This window comes from Falco naumanni, chromosome 11, assembly GCF_017639655.2.
Source record: "Falco naumanni isolate bFalNau1 chromosome 11, bFalNau1.pat, whole genome shotgun sequence".
NCBI classification, from domain to species: Eukaryota; Metazoa; Chordata; class Aves; order Falconiformes; family Falconidae; genus Falco; species Falco naumanni.
This window is the reverse complement of record NC_054064.1, coordinates 23,419,920-23,440,659: the sequence shown is the minus strand read 5'-3', so window position 1 is coordinate 23,440,659 and position 20,740 is coordinate 23,419,920. Positions and strand designations below refer to the sequence as shown.

Below are 20,740 nucleotides of genomic sequence, written 5' to 3'. Positions count from 1 at the left end.
AGCTAATCAGGTGAAGGAAGCTAAATTCCAGCACCAGTGGCAGCAGTGGGGAGAGGAACTGGAGCAGATTTCTCAAAACTGCCAGAAAGAGGCAGGCACCTTGCTTCCATTGCCCCCACAGGGGGAAAGGCAACAAAATACACCCTAAATAGCACTCTGGGCAGCATACACTGCCAGCAGGGTGCGGTGGGTGGGGGGGCTCCGTGAGATGGCTGCAGGGTCTCATGAAAAGCCAGGCTTTGGCAAGCTCAGGTGTGCTTTGGGAACAGGACTACGTTACGGCTGTTGTAAGGGGAAGTTCTCTTTTGCCACCCCTCACTGGGTAAGCCAAGGTGCTCTGTGTAACTAAGCTTGCAGGCAAGTTGTCTTGGAAATCTTTCCCACTGATACAGTGTCTTGAGCTGCAGCAGGATGATAAGAAAGAGGCAACTCTCTGGTCACCCATACCCCCACAGACAGAGCTGTGCCGTCAGAGTGCTCATTTTGACATTTTAAGCAGATGATTGTGAGCAGGATCCATGCCTGGACAATGATTACATGAAGCTGCTGCAATGCTGGTGTTTACTTCTGCTGCTACTGCAAAGAAGCCTTTTCCCGCCTTCAGATGCTGGACGTGCTTTGGCTGCGCTGGAAGGATGCTCGCTGCCCCTTCTGACTGCTCTGACCCGCTCTTCCTGTATGCACGGGGCTGTTACTGCCTCATTTCCTATTCCTGTATGCGGACTGTTCACGTTCACAAACCTCCTGCCCCGAGTCCTGAAGCTACACCTCAGCATCACAAGCAGAAAACTGCAGCTCCTCTCGCAAATCTGCACCTCCAGACAGTGACGGAACAGCCTGGAGCATTCACTGCCACCTCCATTTTCTTGTCCCTACGTGTCACCACCACCGCTGCTCCTGCAACCTGGCAGACTGGCTCTGCCCTCTTCCCCCTGCTGCTGCCCACATCAAGCAGCCCTCTGGTACAGATTCCACTTGTGCAAATGAACTGGCTGCTTGTCTGAGCTCACAGCTGCAGGGAGTTCCAACAGACACATCCCAGGAGGCCCCAGAGCCCTTCTTGTTCTTTGGGGATCAGGCTGGGATTTGCTTTGCTTTGGGTCTCTCTCTGAGCAGTGGATGTTTGCTTTTTTCAGCAGAGAGAAGCAGGAGCAGAGCAGCTCTGCAAGCTCATGCACTGTTATGGCTGTCCATCCCAGAGAGGTGGCAGTGGGTCTGATCGTTTGGTCACAGTTATTAGATGAAAGTTTATCATCAGTTAAAGCCACCTTTCAGGGTTATGCAAATGCAGCAGCCCCGAACCACCTGTCCTTTTTTTCTTGATGATTCCATGAAGAAGCACAAAACATCTTCTGTCCCTTCAAGAAAAGCCAAGTAGAATATTTTAAGGCTAAGAAAAATGTTTCAAAGACCAACCCAGGAGGAAAGTAAGCTCCCCATCTGTAATGAATTACGATCGGGGAATGCCTCAGCTTCAGAGCACATCAGTCTTATCAAGTATATCGCAGTATTTTAAAATATGAGAAGATAAAATCAGAGAGTGAAGTCAATGAGGAATGCATTCAAGAAAAACAGCAAGTTGTAAAGCAGGAGGTTTCTCCATTCTATTAACATCCTCCGTATTTCTGTAAGTCAACAGCATTTCGCCCCGAAAACCTGCACAGAAACCACAGCAGCGGCAAGAAGTGCTACTTTGCTGGTAACAGTCAGTTTCCAGTCTCCACCAGTGTCGATTTATCTCTGCCTTTAACCTTCGCTGCCTTGTCTCTAGAGCTGCTTATTTTTCATGGTTCTGCCTGGCCCATGCCCTTGCTCTGGTCCTGGCACGCTGACCACATGCACTAGGTGTGTTACGGCTGCAGTTTCACCTCCCAGTGCACCTCCCATGACACCAGTGCCCTGCCCTGGTTTGGGACCCCTCCTCTCTCAGTCCATCTGCTGGGACGCGGCAGCACCGCAGACTGCCCTGTCCCACCTGCACCCTCCTGGGAGTCACACATATTGAAACAAAAGGGAGGGATGGGCACCCTCATCTTTTCATGTTTAGGAGATTTGCTCACAGCTCCTTTATGCCCAGTCATTCTTATACCAACTTGAAATTTTAAACAGCTCTTTTAGCTCCTGCTTATTCCTAATACATACAGACAGCGCAATTGTATCTCTTCTCAGTCTTCCTTTTACCAAGCTAAACAAGCCATGCCTGCCTTCTAACAAAACAGGCTGTTCACTTCCCCTGTGAAAATTGGGATATTTCCCAGAAATGTAGTAGCTCCCTATGTCCCTATTTACCCCAGATTCACTTCTTGTGAACCAAAAAAGAGGGCTCACAATAGCCTCACGCAGAGGCAATTCTCTCTCTACAAGAAGTCCTTCCCTCTAGTCTTTCCAGAGCTGTACTTGCCTTTTTTTTCCACAGTGACAAACATTCTGGCATTTCTGGCACAGCCTGGCATTCTAAATTATCCTGTAATCTACTTGTATCTATCTAAGCATTTTCATCTTCTGCCATGGTCAAATAATGCTATCCCAGCCTAGACTAAAAATTTCTGGTATTGCCCCAAACAGCATGACCTTTTCCATTCATACTCTTAGGTTTCATGCCACCCAGTTAGCTCTTGTTCTCAAAGTGCTCATGGTCTTCCTGGATGGTATTTTGATCCTTCCTTGTACTGACCACACCTGGTTTAGTGTCATCACAAATTCCGCTTGCACGCCATTGCCTTCTGTGCCAAAAATCATTAAAGCAAACACTAAACATGACCTCCTGTGGGGAAACTCCCAGCCATCCATTCAGGGCTGCTCTTTGTCTTCTCCTTTAGAGAGGCTGTTCACGTACAGGTGTTGCACCAAACCATACCTTCTGAAGCTTAACTAATATCTCACACGGCACAGTATCGCACGCTTAACTGAACTTCAGACAGATTGGGCTAGTGTACTTCCTCTGTCCTCAGAATTATATATTTTTTAAATCATGTAAAGATACTAAAGTAGGTTTTGTAACCTGCCTTTGGTAAATCCGTGTTGTGTTTGCTTTCAGGATTTAATTATTCTTTCATTGAAACTCCGCTCTGAAGTTCTGAGCAGTACCTCTGAGGTCAGATTAAGAGTCTGAATTTGACAGGATTATTTTCCTTGCCTGGCTCCCATCCCCCCCCAAAAAAAAGAAAGGAAAAAGAGGTATTGTGTCCAATACAATCTAATCCTGTGGAGCCACGTGTAACCTGATAGATTTATTGAGGACCCTTTCCTCTGCACTTGCAGCTTAATTGGCTCAACGGCGCAGTGGTTGGAGCAGCGATCTTTCAGGCTCTCACACCTAGTGCATTATCTTCAACGGCTTTTGCCTTTCACTGCTGACCCAGTCATTTTCTGTTTCTACAAACTTCTCACTGAAAGACACCCTTTCCCTCACGTTCATCCTCTCACCCTTATGGAGGTAATATATTTATTCATGTAGTTCTCACTTTGGCTCTTTAACCCCTACGCCTTCTGCTTCCTTCACCTCCCTGGATGCCACAGCCCTTCGAATTCTTTCCCTGTTTCCATATTATTTGTTTGATAGTGGGACTGTCCAGTGTTTGTTAATTTTCCTCTGCAAGATCTAACTCAACTTGACTTTTGCCAGTTTCCACTTCTGTCCTCTCCAGCCATCAGGGGTGAAGTCTGCTGATGCCCCCCTGGCCCCGTTACTTCTAACCCCACTTTGAAGCAGTTATTGATGAAGTTATGTCTACAGCCTTTTTCTGCCAGTTCCCCCTTTGCTGCAAACATGAACTGGAGATAATTTTTGAGCTTTTCACAAAAAGATTTCAGTTCTTCAATGAGTCCATAAGCTCTTCAGTGCATCTGCTTTTGGTAGCCCATTCTCCTAGGCTAGGCCTAAATTCAGAGAGGTCAGAGTCTGCAAACACGTCCCAGTTCCCCTGAGCACCCCACCAGCACTGCCAAGTGCCACCCTCCAGCCCTGCTTATCAAGCTCCCTCCTTTTAGAAGCAAAATTAGAGTTATAACATCCCTTCTCTTGCCCTTCCATTTAATTTAACCATGAAGGCACCTGATCAAAGGCCGTTTCCTAAGATGTCCCTCTGCAAGGTCTTCATGCTTGCTAAGAACAGCTCTGAAAGGCCTTCAGCTCTTCTTATTCCCTCATGTTTGGTGAGGAGAGCCATGCTAGCTACTGCATCTGAGAATATCTGGGCTTTCCCCTTTATAGGAATACTGGCTCCTACCGTACATCTGTGACAGTGTGATTTCGGGTCACACCTAGCACTCCTACAGAGGTCTGTGTTCAACGTTGGGGTCAGCAGCTGGTCTCCAGTACACCCCTGTAGATCTTTTACTGTCTTTTCCTACAGAGATCTTGTCCAGACCCTAAATCTGTTTTTGTCCATCCTACAGCCTTACCTTCCTTGCTGTTACTAGTGCGCAGTGGCACCCCACGAGTGTTACTGTACTTCTGTCCTACCGAACAAGGCAATACCTGTGCTCTGGTCGTGACTGCTATTCCATCAATCTTTTCCAGATTTCTATTACATTGGCACACGGTCCTTATGCACAGGAACAGCATGTGAGGCCTTCATTCAGCCAAAACGCTGTCAAACAGGTGGCTTTTAAACAAAGACAAAAATGTATAAACCTCATCAGTCATCACTGCCGGCCCCAGGAAAAAGCACTGCCCTTTCAGAGGTCCCCCTGCCCCAGCCCCTAACCTCCCCCTCCAACGCTGACCTCCATTTCAGTCTGCACCAGTCCTTGTACTCCAATCGCAATTCATCAGCCAGGCTCGAATAGCTGTGTTTTCAGTCTATAAATCACCAGGCTAGACATCTGCCTGGCTTTCAAAGGAGTTTTGTTCTTCTTGTTGGCTACCGCAAACTTTTAAGGTACTCGGAGGCCTGAAGCAGTCCAACCACCCCCTCCTAAGCAACTTGCGTTGATTTAAAATGCAAAGGACGGCTTCACAGAGAGAGCCCAGATGATGATAAAGCGCTATTGTTTGTGCCTTTATGGGCCGAGACTCCAAACTTGATGTTTGTGGATTATTCTGAGAGGTAGCTGCTGGCGGGGAGAGACACAGACAAAGCTGTGTGTCACTGCGTGCTGCAGGCCACCTCCCCTGGCCCTTGTGACAGCCCTTACACAGGCTGAATAAGAAGTGTTACAAGATGGTGTCCTCCAGCATCCCACAAAGGCCTGCTGGGGAAGCGGCGCTGATGATCAGAAAGAAGCCATCAAAGGCAGCTGCGCCACCTCCCCCTCGGGTCAGGCAGCAAGTCACTGAAGTGCTGGGCACAGCTGTATCAAAGGAGCTGACACCTCCAACAACATCGGCACTGGCGCTTGATCTGCTTCTAGGGTGAAAAGGCGACCAGTCAGCAGCTCCACCGAGCAACCCAAATGCCGCGGATGGGCTCTGGATGGACAGGGGTGGCTCGTAACCGTGCATTCTCCATTTTTACCAGTGTAGGTGAGGTGGTCTGCAGCCAGCTGCTGAGAAGACAGTTCAGGGTGTTCCCTGTGTGGCATCTGAGGTGACTCCTTGCTCACATTCTTGCTCCCACAAGAAAAGACCAGGAGACTGAAGCTCACCTCTGGATCACGAGGCAGGGAAGACTGTGCTGGGGCAGAGCACATGGAGGAGGGATGCTGGGAGCCAGTTTTGTGCTTCCTTCCCGTGATATAACACAGCCTCCTGCTCTCTCAGTTTCATCAACTCCTTACGGAGTTTTTACTATTTTAAACACTGTCACTTTCCCATCCTGCAATAATTTCTGCCCGAAACACTAGCCTGTTTTGCCATTAGCACTGAAGGTCTCTTGTAATCTTTATAGGCAGGTTAATTGTTATTTTTTTTTTAATCCAGAAAAGCCTTCACTCTATTTTAAAATTATTCCTTTTTTCCTCACCTCCACTTCCATGTTTCCTTTGCTATATTCCCAGTGGATCTGACACCTGTACATTAGTAGAAGACAGTGACCTGTGATACAAACACACTTTTATGGAGTGCTTGGGCATGAAGCATTACAGGACCTGAGCAAGAAATAAAAATACAATAACCTAAATAAAAATTCAGCTCTGATGGATTCATTGCCATGAAAACAGAAACAAGTGAGCAGACACCTTGGCAAAGATGCAGTCACTGTCTGTACAGCATTTACGGAAGCAGCCAAGGGTCGAAAGCTGTTGCAAATACATTTCAAATAGGGAAAATAGTAACTTAAGGGAGATGACACACTTGGACATTCTGCATTTTGTAAATTAAAAGAAAGAGACAGGATCAGAGCTGAAAAATCACCTGTGAGAGTTTATACAACAGCACTGAGCCTATTGGGTAGTGGTCTCCCAGTAACAGACCAAAGAACAGCAGGCTGTTCTTCACACCACCCAGAAAACCCCTGCTGAAGTGCAGGCCAGGGATGCTGCACCCCCAGCCATGATGGGGAGATGATGAGAGATGAGGGGAGACGGTGCTGGGCAGCAGAGCTGGGATCGAGAGGCGGTTTTGCACTGCAGGCACTGATCTTCCAGCTCACAGCCTGAAACAGAAAGCGCCACACCAGTGTGCTTCCAGCTCTCCAGAGAACACTTATAAACAGAAAAGGGTCTTCTCCACGAGGTCTGCCTGGATGTGTCCTGGCTGGAGTACACTGCGCTACCCAGGACAGACAGTAAGGAAGCCATCCAGGACTGAACTGGAGAAATTGACTCTCGTGAGCATTCACAAGCACAGAAGAATCCATACGTGTTTTGCAGCCATACTACTGACCAGGGTCCCAAGACCATCTACTTCCCCTTGACTGGTAACACCGCTGAAGCTCCAGAGCATCTGCCTCCTTGCAGAGCCTTTTCCTCTGGGGTAGGAAATGCCTGCCCAGCCCCTGGGAGTTGGAGATGCTGGAAGAGGCAGCGGAGGCAGCTGCCTTCTGTGGTAGTAATAGCAGCACAATCTTGGACCTTGAGGGCTTTTACCCCTGCGGGGCAAGCAAAGAGTAAGCAAAACTATACCGTAGGGCTGCCTGTTTCTCCTCTTGGAAATTCAGCTGCCAGTCCCACAGAGCAACAGGAAAAATCACATTCATTTCCACAGAGATTTTATCACCTCAGTCTTGGCATGGGAGAGGCATCTCCGCCCAGCTGTGAGCAAGCGAGCGCATTTTGCTAGCTTTTTTTATATAATCAGAACAAATTCCTCTGAGGTGAGTCATAGGGTTTTCAAGGGTGTCCAGAGAGATGTCAAGCCTGCCTCAAGTGTAAATCAGTGACACACCTTGCTGAGAGGATGCATGCTCACTGGCAGGCCTGTTCCCCCTGTGGACACCAGGCAAGGGAAGCAGCTTGATAGATGTTCCCAGAAGCTGCACATGTGTGGCACCTCTAGACCCAGGACACTGCTGGTGTTTACATTTCCTCTGTAAAGGCAGCGATGGTTTCAGGGTGGAGCTGGAGTCCTTCCCTGCAGCTGCTCTCCAGGCTTAAACACTGAAAATTTTTGGTCATTCAAGCTGGAGGAGCCCAGCAGTCAGGGAAAAGATTTGAACTTCAGAAACAGAAGTTCTGCCCGACCAAAGCCTGGTCAAACGGCAGGGGTTCCTGCCCAGGATGTTCATTATGGTGGATCCCATGACAGCTGCATCCCATGACAATTGTTTTGGTGCTGTGATGTTGCTACTTTAAGCAAACCTGTTTCACTCCCCTGCCCAGGAATAAGTACTCCAGCCTCCATGGGTCTGCAGGCCAGAGGACAAAGATGATACTCGTGTAATTTCAAGGCATAGCCTGCTTTAGTAGCTCTTTTAGAGGCTGAAATGTAGAGGACCAGAAAGAACTAGACCTGGACATAATCCCACAGGTCCAAAGCAACACTGAGGAAAATGCTGTAGATGCTTTTGGGCCTCTGGGTGTCAAAGCAGGTGGAACAGACAAAAACCTTGGTGGAGCTTGGCTCTGAGTCAGTCTTCTTTCACTAATGCCAAGGGCAAGGTTCGGCACAAGGTACCAGCGCAGGCCAGCCTCCTGATTTGCAACCCACATGCAGGTCTCTCTTCAAGCAAGGTGTGCAGGGTGCCTCCAGTCTAGAGTGGGGCAAATCTCCATTTGTGCGTTATTTGAAGGCAACTGTGGAAGACACAACCCAACCATTCTGCCCTTCACCTTTCAACTTCACCCTCATGTGACTAACAATTACCAGCTACCATTAATATTAAATGGGAGAGAAAGAAATGCAATCCTCTCTCTGCTCTTCACATTCCACAATATCACAAACAATTTGTCATATTGGGAGGGGCAGAGGCAGGAGGAGCATTAATTATTGATACTCGGGAACAGATGGCTTTTCTTGTACCAGGGCAGCGAAATGTAAGAGGAGCCTGTGGGTGAGGATGTGAGGATTAGATGGGCAGACACGTATCAGATAACCAGCCTTCCAGTGGAACAGGAACCTTCCTCCTAGAACCAGCTCCGCTGGCCTGCAGAGCTCTCATCAACAATCCTGGCGGCAGAAACAAATCCACTGACATCTGAATTAGTGAGGCTTCATCAGAACCTTTCAACGCTCCCTCACCTCTGTACAGAACATCCTGGATATGATGACTGATAGCTTCCAGACAGCAGAGGCTTGACAAACCAGGCACCAACTGGTCTCTCTAGGAAACCTACTGGTTGCATTTCACATGTCTATCCTCATCTACTGCCCTGTGCCATGTGATGTTTATTCCTGAGACCACATATGGTGTCCAGGAGTGACTCCCTCCTGTCTTCCACTGGTTTCTGTGTGCCATGCAGGGCGCTGGCCTCCAGAATCAAAGATCCAAGTGATCTGGACTGGTGACTTCAACCAGAGACTCTGTCATCCGACTCTTTTTGCCAGCTTTTCCTACTGATCCACATAAGGTTCAAGAGCAAGACGACTTCATTCTTGTCGGCTCCTGTGTCAGTGTCCTTGAGGTCAGAGTGGCAAAACCAGGTGGCAGAACAGGCTTGGCACAGGACACCTGCCTGTGAGTGTCCCCACATCCAAGAGCAGACCGTGGGCCTGACATCCTTGTAAGACTGAAGGAACAATCGGGCAAGATTAATTCTCCACAAAAGACTGCCAATTCACCAGAGTGGACACAGAGACAAAAGCTTTTCCTGAAACTTTCGTGAACAGTCTCTGCACCCACTGCTAGAGCCAGGCATCCGCATCCATCTTCATGCTGGTGAGGCCATATCTTTGCTGGAAGACTAAGGAACCAGCTGTACTGACTGAGACCTGAGCCTGGGTAGCCCAGGGTCCCGTCTCCGGCAGTGGGCATGAGCAGGTGTCCAGGGAAGAGTCAGAACTGGGCAAGCCAGTGGTGGTACCTCCTCTACCACTGCAAGAATGATACTCCTCATCTATTTTCGGCCCAGGGATTTCATAAGCCTGACACCACCTCTGTACATAGTGACTCAATTCAGTTTTCCTCTTTGGATGTACCCCTTAAATCCTGTAAATGGGCACTCGCTTTCCCAGCCAGGACTGATTAAATCCATGGTTTTCCACTGAGCAAGGCAGACTTTTGTGGCTACCTCCACAGGCCCAGGAGGTACCTCAGGACCACAATGTCCAGTCCCTTGATATATTTGGACCTCCTCACAGTCTTTTCCTTAACTCCCTTTGTTCTCCTGGCCCCTGCTAAGAGGTTGTTCCAAAGTCTCATTCCTCTGATAATTAGACATGCTCTTCTTCTCATTTCTCAAGCTGACTAATCACTGATCTCTAATTCCTCTCAGTCTGCCTAGGGTCATGCAGCCTGCAGCCTGTGAGAGTCTTAAGACATGTACAATTTTGTGATTTGGAAAAACACAACTTCCCAGCTTCCCTTCTAACCTGGATCAATGGCAAAGGGCTCAAGATGAGCAAATGCCAAGTGCCAGGAGACAGCTACAGCTCATAGACAATACAACTTTTCTCAACGTGGAGTAGGAAGGAGAAAGTTTTCATACCTAGGAGCCAGTGGAGAGTGGGAAACAATCTTAGAAAGACCTGGGCCACATCTGTGCTGGGGAAGATTGAGCTCTACTGAAATAGCAGCAAACTTCCCCACTATAGAAGCTTAGACCAGTGTCCAAGTTCACTCTAGTCTGGTACAGGAAATGGACAGACCTGAAAGAGCATCTTTATACCAACACGAGAACTTTTGTTCCTCTAAGAATGCCGGTCATCTCACTGTGATAGTACCAGAAAACGTTTCTAGTGTAGATCTGGCTTTAAAGAACAGTCTCCACAGAGCCATGATGTGTTTACACTAGTTAACTGCTGCTGAACAGTCAGCTGAGAGCTAACATGCACGTGCTAATCTCACCTCCCCCACATTTCACAGGGACTGAGGAGGGGATCATCTAGCAAAAGAAGCCCATGGATTAGAGAGCAATACAACGGATCAAAAAGCAGGAGGAGGCCACATCTTTTCAAAGCGAGAGCAGAGTTGCTCCCTTTCACCCTACTTGAGTTAACATTTATGTGAATCTTTTTTCTGCTGCTTGAAGAAGGAATCACATCATATACACATTCCAGAGAACTTTTCCCAGCAGAAATAACTGTTTTTAACACACATTGTGCTTGAGAGAATGTCTAAAATTTTACAGTCCACAGCATGGGTGGAGCTGCATTTTGACCCATACAGGAAAGCTGGAAGTTGACATCACCAGCCCAGTGAGGCTCTGGAGTCGGGGTGATCAGTGGGTTTGGGAGGAGTATGTGCTCGGCAGGAGCTCCCTACCTCTTTGATGGCAGACATCTTGATGTTCTCATAGTAGTGCAGCGGTGCATTGGGTGAACTCATGTCATAGCCAAACCCAGCTACCGCCACCTCATCACAGTTGTGGAGCGCCATGGTTATTGCTACGCTTCCCAAGGTGGGGATATTCTGAGAGGAGAAAAAGCAGGAATGGAAGTCATTAGCACAGGTTGCCATTTCTATAATTAAAGATTTCCTCTTACTGTCTCTGCTCACAGGGGCACTGCTGCTACTAAGCAGAAAATCAGGAACAAGGTATTTGGCTACATCCGCACATCAGCTGCCCAATGCCCACCTGTGGGGTTGATAGCCTCCCAGCTTGTGAATACAAGCACACATTAGCCAGCCTCCTGCAAAGCATCTAGCACAAAAGCAGTGACTCTTGTTTGAGGCTCTATGACCTGACCCTCCAGGGGAGTACTGCAGGGCTGAGGGATTAATGAAAATGGTCAGTCCCTTTCCACAACTTTGCTATCCTAAGAACAGGACGCCAGACAAGCTGGAGGGTGACTCACTGTGGATATGCTAGTTTTCCAAAATCAGAACAGACTTAGATAATGGATTACAATTCTATGCACATTACTGGCTTCCATCTAGGTTAAGGAGGAATACTTATCCCAAACCAGCCACCACACAGAAGCAGAAGTGAGGAACTGTACAAACTCTTTATCTTACTGATGGCAAAAGCAGTTTAAGGAGGCTGTTAAACAGCTCTGGGAGATGGAGAGATCAGGCAGACGCAGGCAGCAGCGTGCACTGAGACCCCTTCCTTTGCTCAGGGCCACTCCTACAGGCAAAGGGCACTCTGGCCTGTGCCATACCCTGCCCAGCCACACACCCTTGGAAGATGAGGAGCAGTGTGAAGCCAGTCAGAGATGCGTGCTAGCACTCTGAGCAGGGGCATCCTGACTGTCCTTGCCCATCTGCTGACCTGCCATTTGCACCGAAGTCCGGCCTCAGCCCTTCCCATTCCATCTGGCTTCTGCAGAGGCCCTGTGACAGTGGTGCTGCACAGCTGCAACTCCTCTTGTGTGTTCAGATGAACACGACTGCTGTGACAGATGAGTGTTTCCAGTGTAAAATCCTCGCTCACAGACTTTTCTAGCTCCCCTTTAGCCAGATGAATCCAGAGCTAGTTTTACCCCAGGGGCTAGGGAGAGGCTGAGAAATCCACCCACATATCTTCATTTGTAGAACATCCAACATCAACCATATCAAAAGTATCACAAATTCAGAGGACATGCTCAGACAGTCACCAAGGGTGACAGCCTCGTAACTGAGATGTAGAAACCAACTACAGCTTGTATTTTGCATGTAAAATGGTTTACTCTGAACCGGTGAGCAACACTATTGCATTTCACCTGATGACTGGGAACACAATACTTGGGAGTTTCTGCCTCTCATTCAGAGGAACTGGCTTTTGGCAGCACGCTGCCTTGCTCACTTCTGATTGCCTGACCAGCCCCAAGACCAACATTTCCCAAGCAAAGAATGCCACCCATACCCTAGCTGAGAGAGCACAACTGGGAGTACAAACCGTGTGCTGTGGAGAACTCCACTACAGTGCGCTAGAATTACACTAATCTGAAGACAAATGTGCAAAACCTGCTTATAGCTAAATCAGCGAGACATTCAATTCAAGCATTTGCAGTGCATCTGTAACAGTGCACATTTGAAATAAAAAGACCTTACTACATCCTCCTGTGCCAGCCCTAGATTTTAGGAAAACCAGCAAAGACATTTTGTTCTTGCTGCTTAATTTCAATTGATACTCGCTACAAACAATATTGGTTTTATTCTGCTTACTTTAGTTAATTGTTAATTCACTGGTAGCCGTAAAATATCAAGGAGGGGTTTAAAAAAAATTGGAAAAAGTTTATTACACAAGGATAAGAAAAATTCCCTCGAACTTCAAATATGCAAAAACATCCTGTCTTCCCGGGCATGGCAGTTCAAATGCAATATTCTCAGCTTTATGTTTTACATAGATGACGACATTTGGATTTCACTGGAGTAGCATCAGCTGGTAAATAGACTTGCCACAAAACCCTTTCCCTCAGCTGAGCTGTAGTTACAGTGTCCAAAACATAGTGAGTAAATGGTTACATCCCTGAGAACGTATCGTCGTTGGGAATATAACGGCGTTAACACCACCCGCATTTGCACTGGGCCCATTCCCACGGTACAGCTCAAGGGAGACACAGGGTCTTTGCCTGGAGGGAATTTCACTGGCCAAGTTAATGTTTAAGAGCTAACTTTCTAATGTAAGTCTTACAAACCACAGAGAATTAATCATACTACCCAACCTTACGGGAAGACTGCCAAACCACCATAACTTTCTTTCAAGCATATTCTTATTTCTGTTTGGAGAATAACAGATCACAGAAATCAAGTGAACTTCCCTTTGGTCACCAAATATCTGCATTACTTTATTCTACATATAACACCTCCAATGTCCTTTATGGAATAATTTTCTCATCTGCTTCTGTTCCTCAGTAGTTCTTCCTGACATGCCAGTATCTTAGTATTGCCTGCTCCTCTCTCAAAAATTACTAAAATACAAAAAACTACCAAAGACTTCCTAACTTCTCTGACTGTGCTGCATGTAGCTGGTTTGGCCTCTACAACTATCAGAAATTCACATGGTGTCCTTAGCAAAATTGTTTTGCGTTACCCTAAAAATGACATTCAGAAACTGATGATCTGATGGCAGTTGTCGATTAGATTATGCCTTACTGATGTTAGCACCCTCCGACACAATGGTAGATACAGCCTAGTGCGTGTGCCCCCCTTGAAGGCAGAGATCTGCAGCCATTCACATCTCCACTGCTGAGATGCAGCCTCACGTCCCACTGCTGCAGTCAGAACCCTGTGGGCTAAAGAGGACCACCTCAAAAATACTGTAAAAATTATTACCCCTGCTATTCACTGAGGGCAGTAACGGTTAGGGCAGCACAGGGGAGCTTGCAGAGCCCGCCCCTAGTAAATGGCATGGATAACAGCACCTGCTAAGAGAAGAACATGAGTACAAACTGTATATGCACCCACGCGCCTGGATCAAATACACATGGCATTTTCTCCAAACTGCTTACGCTCAAGAAGAAGCAACCATCAGACAGATTAAACAGTAACTGGGAAATCAGAGTGACTTGGAAAAAAATGAGCCAGCTTGAACAGAAGTATAAAAGCAGCATGATTGCCGGTTAACTAAATGTCATTAGTAAGCCAATACAGTGCTTTGGTCCTGATTTGATTTAAACTATAGAAACTGAGCCCTCTTCTCCTATGACAGCCTGCTGAGCTTCTGCTACTCCTTCCCTCGGTTGAAAATGAAGCACTGCCTCATGTCCAGTTTGCGGCATGGGAAAGAGAAGGCGCTGTAGGATCTAAGGATGTGTCCCCGGCTGTGCTGCAGAAAAACCAACTCTGCAGTGTTCTCCAGGTCCAGGGGAAAGGGCTCTTCTCTCATCAGAGAAGTGGCAAGCGAGAGAGGACATGTATCGGAGAGAGGAAATGGTTATAATTATTCTCTGGCTGCATGTACACAACTTTCAAGTTCTTCTGATTGTACACAGGCATATAAATTCATCTGCTGCTAAGATCTAATGAACCATGTACAACCTTTGGGGCAAGCTGGGGGACAGGTCACTCCAAAAGAAGTTAGGCATCACGGACACGGCTGTGCCAAACCTGGCTTGCTATGCCCTGCACAATGCGTCAGTGCTATCTCACCACACACGCCCTCGTGCCGTGCCCCAAAGACATACCAAGGCAACCACCCCACCTCTTGCGTTATGAAAAGAAAACTCTCTCAAACAACTGCGCAGGCATCTTGTTATTCTAGGCCATTGCTAGGGAAGAAACCCCAAATCCCAACATCCTACCTCAGGAACAATCATCTGGGGTTGGATTGTCTTCCTGCTCATGGCCCTCCATGTGCCCAGGTATCCCTGGACCACCAAGCAATGCTGCTTTCTACCAAATGGTTGAAGAACAGCAGCCCTGCAACGGCCAGTGCTGAAGCAGGAGCCTCCTGGGATGCCTCCCAGCCACACCAGGACTGGCCAGTACAAGCCAGGCCATGGCGTGGGGCTGTCTGGAGTGGCCCAGCAGGACCGCTGCTCCAGGTGTGGCTGTGATGAGCTTCTGACCTGAACTGATGCCCACCAGTCAGGGAGAGCTGGGAATGGCAAGACCCCAGAAAGCATTAGCAGTCCCCTCCCCCTGCCAGTTCCCTGCCACAAGCCTTGAACTTGGCCTTGCAGGCTCTGTACCTCCTGCTGCATCTCCCAGGTTTCTGTCACAGCTGAGGCTTGTGGTGGGTACCAGGTTCAGCATCCACTCTCCAGCACTGGTAAACAACGACAAGGGCAACCTCCCTGGATAACGTGGCCTGAACCGACAGCCAACATCCCCAAGCCTGGCCTGCCTGTCTAAGCCCAAACATCTGGAAAACACAGTATCTAACAGAACGCTCTCCAGGCATCAGCTCTTTGCCTGGTCCCATTTGAGAGGATGCAGCAGACTGACAGACGAGCCAGAGACGACACCGAAAGGCCACCTGGCAAACACAAGCAGCAAACACAGCAGTGGTGAGCGACACGTCACCGCAGCAGTGCTGGGCAATGGCTGCCCGTGCATCCAGAGTGTGGCTCCTTCCAGGGCCCCCCTGGCCACGGTCTGCTTGGGTGAGGTGAGCACAGACATGGTGGATCCTGGGTGAGAAAAGCATAAAGACAAGAGAGGCAAAGATCACTGGTCTTGTGTTGTGCCAGGGATCACTACAAGCTCTGTGCGGTGCAAATGCAGCCAGTCTGCACCACCAGGTGAGGGGACCAAACTGCCTTTAGCAGCACAGACAGCAACAGGACAGGTTTCCTAACTGCTCCTACACTGTTCTCTGCTGCAAGGAGAAATAAAAGGCTTCACCTCAAGACATTGCTGTTTCATCTTCCATTGGTTTCCCTGAAGAGGCTTTAAAGACTGACTTCTATTCACCGAAGAAAAGAAGCCAGTCATCAGAAATGAACACTAGCCCTCCTCTGGACTTACTGGAGGCTGAGCATCACCTTGCGGTTGTGATCATGGGCTTGTGCTGGAGATCCAGTGCCGGTGACTGAACCTGAGGACTGTAACTGCTCTTTGCTTGGTGCATGTGAAAAGCTCTTGCTGCTTTTCATTCCATGCCCGGGTCATTCCTGTGTCACTGCCTGCTGGACTGGAAGGAAATGACTGCTGTAAATCTGTTTTTAGAAATATCTGACTCCCTTAATATATTAAATGAATTCCAGTTATTTATGGGATTTTACTTAGCTCAGGGTAAGATATACTGGATGGTTCAGACTATTCCAGTTGTTACCTTTTTTAATAAAAGGGTAAGCACTGCTAAAGAATAAACTCCCTACAGAAAATAATGCATCTAGATGTTCAAATTGCTTTGACTACTATATCAACTTATTTGAAGGAAAACTTGAAAATTTGCTTACCTGGGAAAAATTGCTACCTTAGTTTATCTGTTACAGACCTGATCACCTAATAGCAGTAAGGTTTCCAAAACAAAAGAAATACGGAACAAAACTATAATAGCCATCACATGCTATACACAACAGTCACTGTATTTTCTTTTTGTTCTTTTCTGTTCACATGAAAGAACCCCAAACCTATTCTTTGCCTCCCCTAGTTAGCAAGTTGGGAAATATGGCATAAAAAGCAATTTAGCATCACTTGTGAGCAGATGAGTGCCTGGCAGTCTACAGTGGTCCCTGTCACAGGAGTTTGCAACCCACAGTGCTGCTCCCACAGCTACCTCCATCCATGCACAGAATCAGCTGCAATACCAGGCTTCAAAAGACAAAGCAGAGCATCTCCAACACTCCTCCTTCATCTCCCCTACTCATTCCTTGCTGTAAGCAGGAGAGAACCTCCAGAACGGGCAGTCTGCGGCAGAGCAAAAGGGAAGGGCCTGTTGTTAGAGACATGACAGGCTAGCTGCCCAGCAGGTTGCCATTCTGCCATCTAACTGCTGAGCTCCTGTACAACTCGGCCCAAACCAGTGTCTCTGACCACATCTAACCTGATGCACAGTCTCTGATTCACCATTTGACACAGAGAAGATTCCTGTGCCGTGCAGCGAGCATCTCTTAAGGACCTAACAATTTAACAGAGGGCAAGCAAGGATACGACTTCACCACACACTAGCTGCTCTGTGGTAACCACAACAAGCTTCACCCTTTGCTAAATGGGAGTTTGTGGCCTACTCTTTCATTGAAAGGTGAACTCCCTTCTGTTACTTTGCATCATGTGCAGAAGCATGTGGCTGGGCATTTACCAAGAAGCAGCTGGTATTCATTTACCTGCTGCCTGAGTGTCCATTCCCTGGCACCTCATGCTGAACATGAAGCAGATAAGCTTTGGCTTTTCAGGACAGCACAACGACGACACTAAGTCTCTATATTTAACCAACTGCAGCTGCAGCGGCCCTTTATCTGTCCCTCTACCTGCCTTAGAAGATGCTGTCAGAGTGCCAAAAAAGAAGCAGCATGCAACTGGAAAGAATGGAGCAGCAGACTGCTCGGCTCCTGCTGTCCCCCACCCCTCTTCTGCTCCATGAAGACCCAACAGGTCCCAAGACATGGCCTTCACACAGAGTCCAGCAAGAACAGCCCAGGAGCCAAAAGCTTGCTAATACCAGGGCAACCTAGTACTAATGAGAGAAAGGGTCATTATGATCAGCTAGAGGAGCTGAAAACTGCCTAAGGAGCAAAGGGTCACCAGTGGCATCTCCAGAAAGGCTGCCTGCCTATGGTCAAAACCGCATAACTGCAAAGAGAAGCCCTGGGGCAGGACGGGCTAACACTGCAGCATTAGAGCTTAATCCCCGGGTGCAGGAGGGCTGTCAGCACTCTGCAGAGGTGCTAATCCATGGCCCAGCGCCTGACGCAGCCTTGTAACACCTCCTGCACCCGGCTCCTCCTTCACTAAGTTTCTGCTGAGGCTGGGTGAAGTCCAGGGAAGGACGCCTTATCTCTTTAATAAGAGGTCTATGGATTCAGCCATTTTCATTACACAAACAAACCAAAGGTTTAGTTTTGGGCAGCAGAGCTTAATCTCACTAGTTAAATCATAACAGTTCCATGGATGCACAGCACCAGCAGAGATACAGAAACCAACACCACAGCCTGCACTGGAGTCATCAGAGTCCTGACAATTTGTATAATCTGAAATGTTCTTCTGGCCACCTCGCACCATGCTTAGGGTTTCCAGAGGAGCCAGAAAGCCACTGCTCCAATGGCTCTGAGCCACTACTGAGCCGACAGGACTATTCACTACACAGCAAAAAGCACCATGGCGATAACCATCCTTAGTGTTGTACATGCAACAGGCAATGATGCCTCTAAACCAGTGTTCATGCTTGTCCCCCAGTAAGCTGTCTGCAGTGTAATGTAGGTTATCGCATGCCTAAATTGTCAGCTGCAACACCAGTGATGTCTGGTTCCAAGCCCTAAAGACCTGTATACACAGAACTTCCACTTAAACATAAATCACATACATACACCTTCAGTTAGCAAGACAGCCAAGCCTGCATCCACACCTTAAGAGGATTCTTTAATCAAAGAGAGGATTTTACTAGGTCGTTTGTTTTACGCTAAACCATCCTCAGGCATTAACATTTAATTTTCCCCAGACATTGCTAGGATCCTAAACTAAAGTTTTTTCTTTATCATCAGCTTATCCCAAGAAAAGAGAAGTCCACATGTAGTAGGAAACAGCTCTCCCTCTTCTAAAGACTTCAGTAAATGGACTAAGGAAACTCCTGAAAAGCTGTACCGGTCCCAGAGAGAAGTCACTGTTCATTGTGGGTGACCAGTTTTGCTCCTTGCTCAGACTTTTGGTTACTAATGCCACAAGTGTAATCAAAATGCACATCGGGTACCCCTACTATCCTCCAGAACCATCTGGCCCAAATTATATTATCAAAGCAGAGGCTGTTACTACATTCACCCTTTATTGAATCCTGGGAAAAACACTTTCAGATCAGCCCCGAACTATTTTACTAGCTCTTCTCAACCTTGCTGAAAAAGCCCCCAAATTACAAAGTTAATTGGTAGCACATTGTTACCATATGTGGTGTGTAGGAGAAGCACTGAAGTTTATTTAGGCATCAGAACCAAAGCAGAGTGGAATATTACTGCTCTTTATGAGGATTTCATGTTGGCCTTGATTACTAAGGCATCCCCAGCCTTGATCCTCCTGTGTGTAGCCTGCCCAACATACCACAGCCCACTGCAAGCACAGGGGCACTAATCTACCCCCGTTCCGGTTCCCCAGGAGAAACTCGGGACAGATACTGTTTGCTGTGCTTTTGCTTACTAGATCTCAGCATTTTCCTTTTCCATGTTTGTATGCTTCTTTCTGGAGTAAAGTTTTCCAGACTGCCTTGCATTTCTAAAGTGTGACCCTGAACCCAACCAGCTATGCTCTGCAGCTGCTGGGTCACACTGTCTTTTGTGGAGCAATTCTCCCTGCTCTAGCTGTCTCGTTCATCCTGCTGGATCTCTCTCAGATCTTTAATGAGAGTTGGATTCTTGGTCTACAGGCTCTGAATTCCACCCTTCCTATTTAAGATCTCAGTGAAAAAGGCCTGTAGCAAATTTCTGTCACAGGATCCTACTCAGACTCTTCTTCCCTCTTTATGCTGGCAGCAGTAGCTTCTGTTGGAGCCTTTGCACTGATGCAGCAGCATTCAAAAAGCGTGAAGTCCCAGCAGCTCCATGACAGCAGTCCATAGCTCATACCTGCAGTAAAATTTGTGCTCACAGGCTAGAAATACTCTCTCTGTTTTTAAACTCTGACAGGATCACTATTATTAGAGTGTCCTTGCACAGACACCGCAGGGCATACTGACGTGCTGGCCCCACAGATGCACCTGCAGAGCTCCTGTTGCCCCATCTGAAGGAATGAACTACAATTTACACAATCTATCAGGGGTCACGGGCAAAGATTGCTTGCCTTAAAGCTCCATAAACTATTTTTAAATTCTCAAATGGACTTTCATGGAGTGAAACATCAGGTTTCAATTAAGATGCCTTCATTTCCCAATCTGATGTGTGCTAAACAACCTATCAAAACCTCATAAACTTTAGTTCACAGCATTTTCATTTCCGGATTCTCTCTTCTCTCAGCTTCAGTAATATCTTGTGTATTAAAATAACGTGCTTAAAAATTAAAACAAATCTTGAGAAAATAAAGGCAAAAGTTTGATTTCTGTCCTTCACTGGGGCAGCAGCCCTGATTTTCTGGAAGACGAATCAAGACCACATAGTTCTAAGGGTAAGTTCTGGAGAATGCAGAGATAAGGTAAGTTACATCCTTGCTGACAGGAATTATTTAGGGTAAGATCTCTTCAGAGCACAATGCAAAAACCCAATGCTTCCAGAAGCTGTGACAGCTTCTGTACGCACATATGCAGCAATGCATTTCACAAAAGACCTATCCTGTGTGGCTGAATCTGTCTGCACATCTTGCACACTGCATTATAAGGACTGACTTTCATATGTCCAGGCATCCACCCAGCTGACCTGCGCAAAACAAGTATCTCTAAAGTTTCTCAAGACTTCACAATATAATTAGAACACAGAAAATGAGATATGATTCTGTCTCGTCCAAACCCATGCTGCAACATGGCAAATCTCCTGTACTAACAACGGAAGGACAATGCCAGAGGCAGAGCAAACAGTCCTTGTCCAGCAAAAGTGCTTCTCTCTGGGTTTGTCAGCTGTGCTAATGCGCCCAAAAATGTCACATGTGCTCTCTATCAAGAACTGTATCACATGGGTACATGAGTAATTTACCCACCCAAGTAATACTTTCTCTAATGGTTGATATATTAGATAGAGCAAATATAAATAGGTTCTGAGATAATCCAGAAAACCCAAGTCACCACCTACTCCCCACTAACACTCCAAAAAGCTGCACTGGGG

General features: G+C 47.3%; 1 protein-coding gene across 6 annotated transcripts in view; it reads right to left on the bottom strand.

Annotated features, from left to right (window-relative positions):
* Positions 1-20,740, bottom strand: part of ST3GAL3 (ST3 beta-galactoside alpha-2,3-sialyltransferase 3) — a 184,520-nt gene that overhangs the window by 4,094 nt on the left and 159,686 nt on the right. For 5 of the 6 annotated variants that reach the window (XM_040611239.1, XM_040611241.1, XM_040611243.1 and 2 more), the window contains one exon: positions 10,743-10,889. The exons of the other annotated variant lie outside the window; for it this stretch is intronic. In XM_040611239.1, the coding sequence (XP_040467173.1) occupies positions 10,743-10,889 (147 nt within the window). The remainder of the gene's footprint in view (positions 1-10,742; positions 10,890-20,740) is intronic. 6 annotated transcript variants of the gene reach the window in all.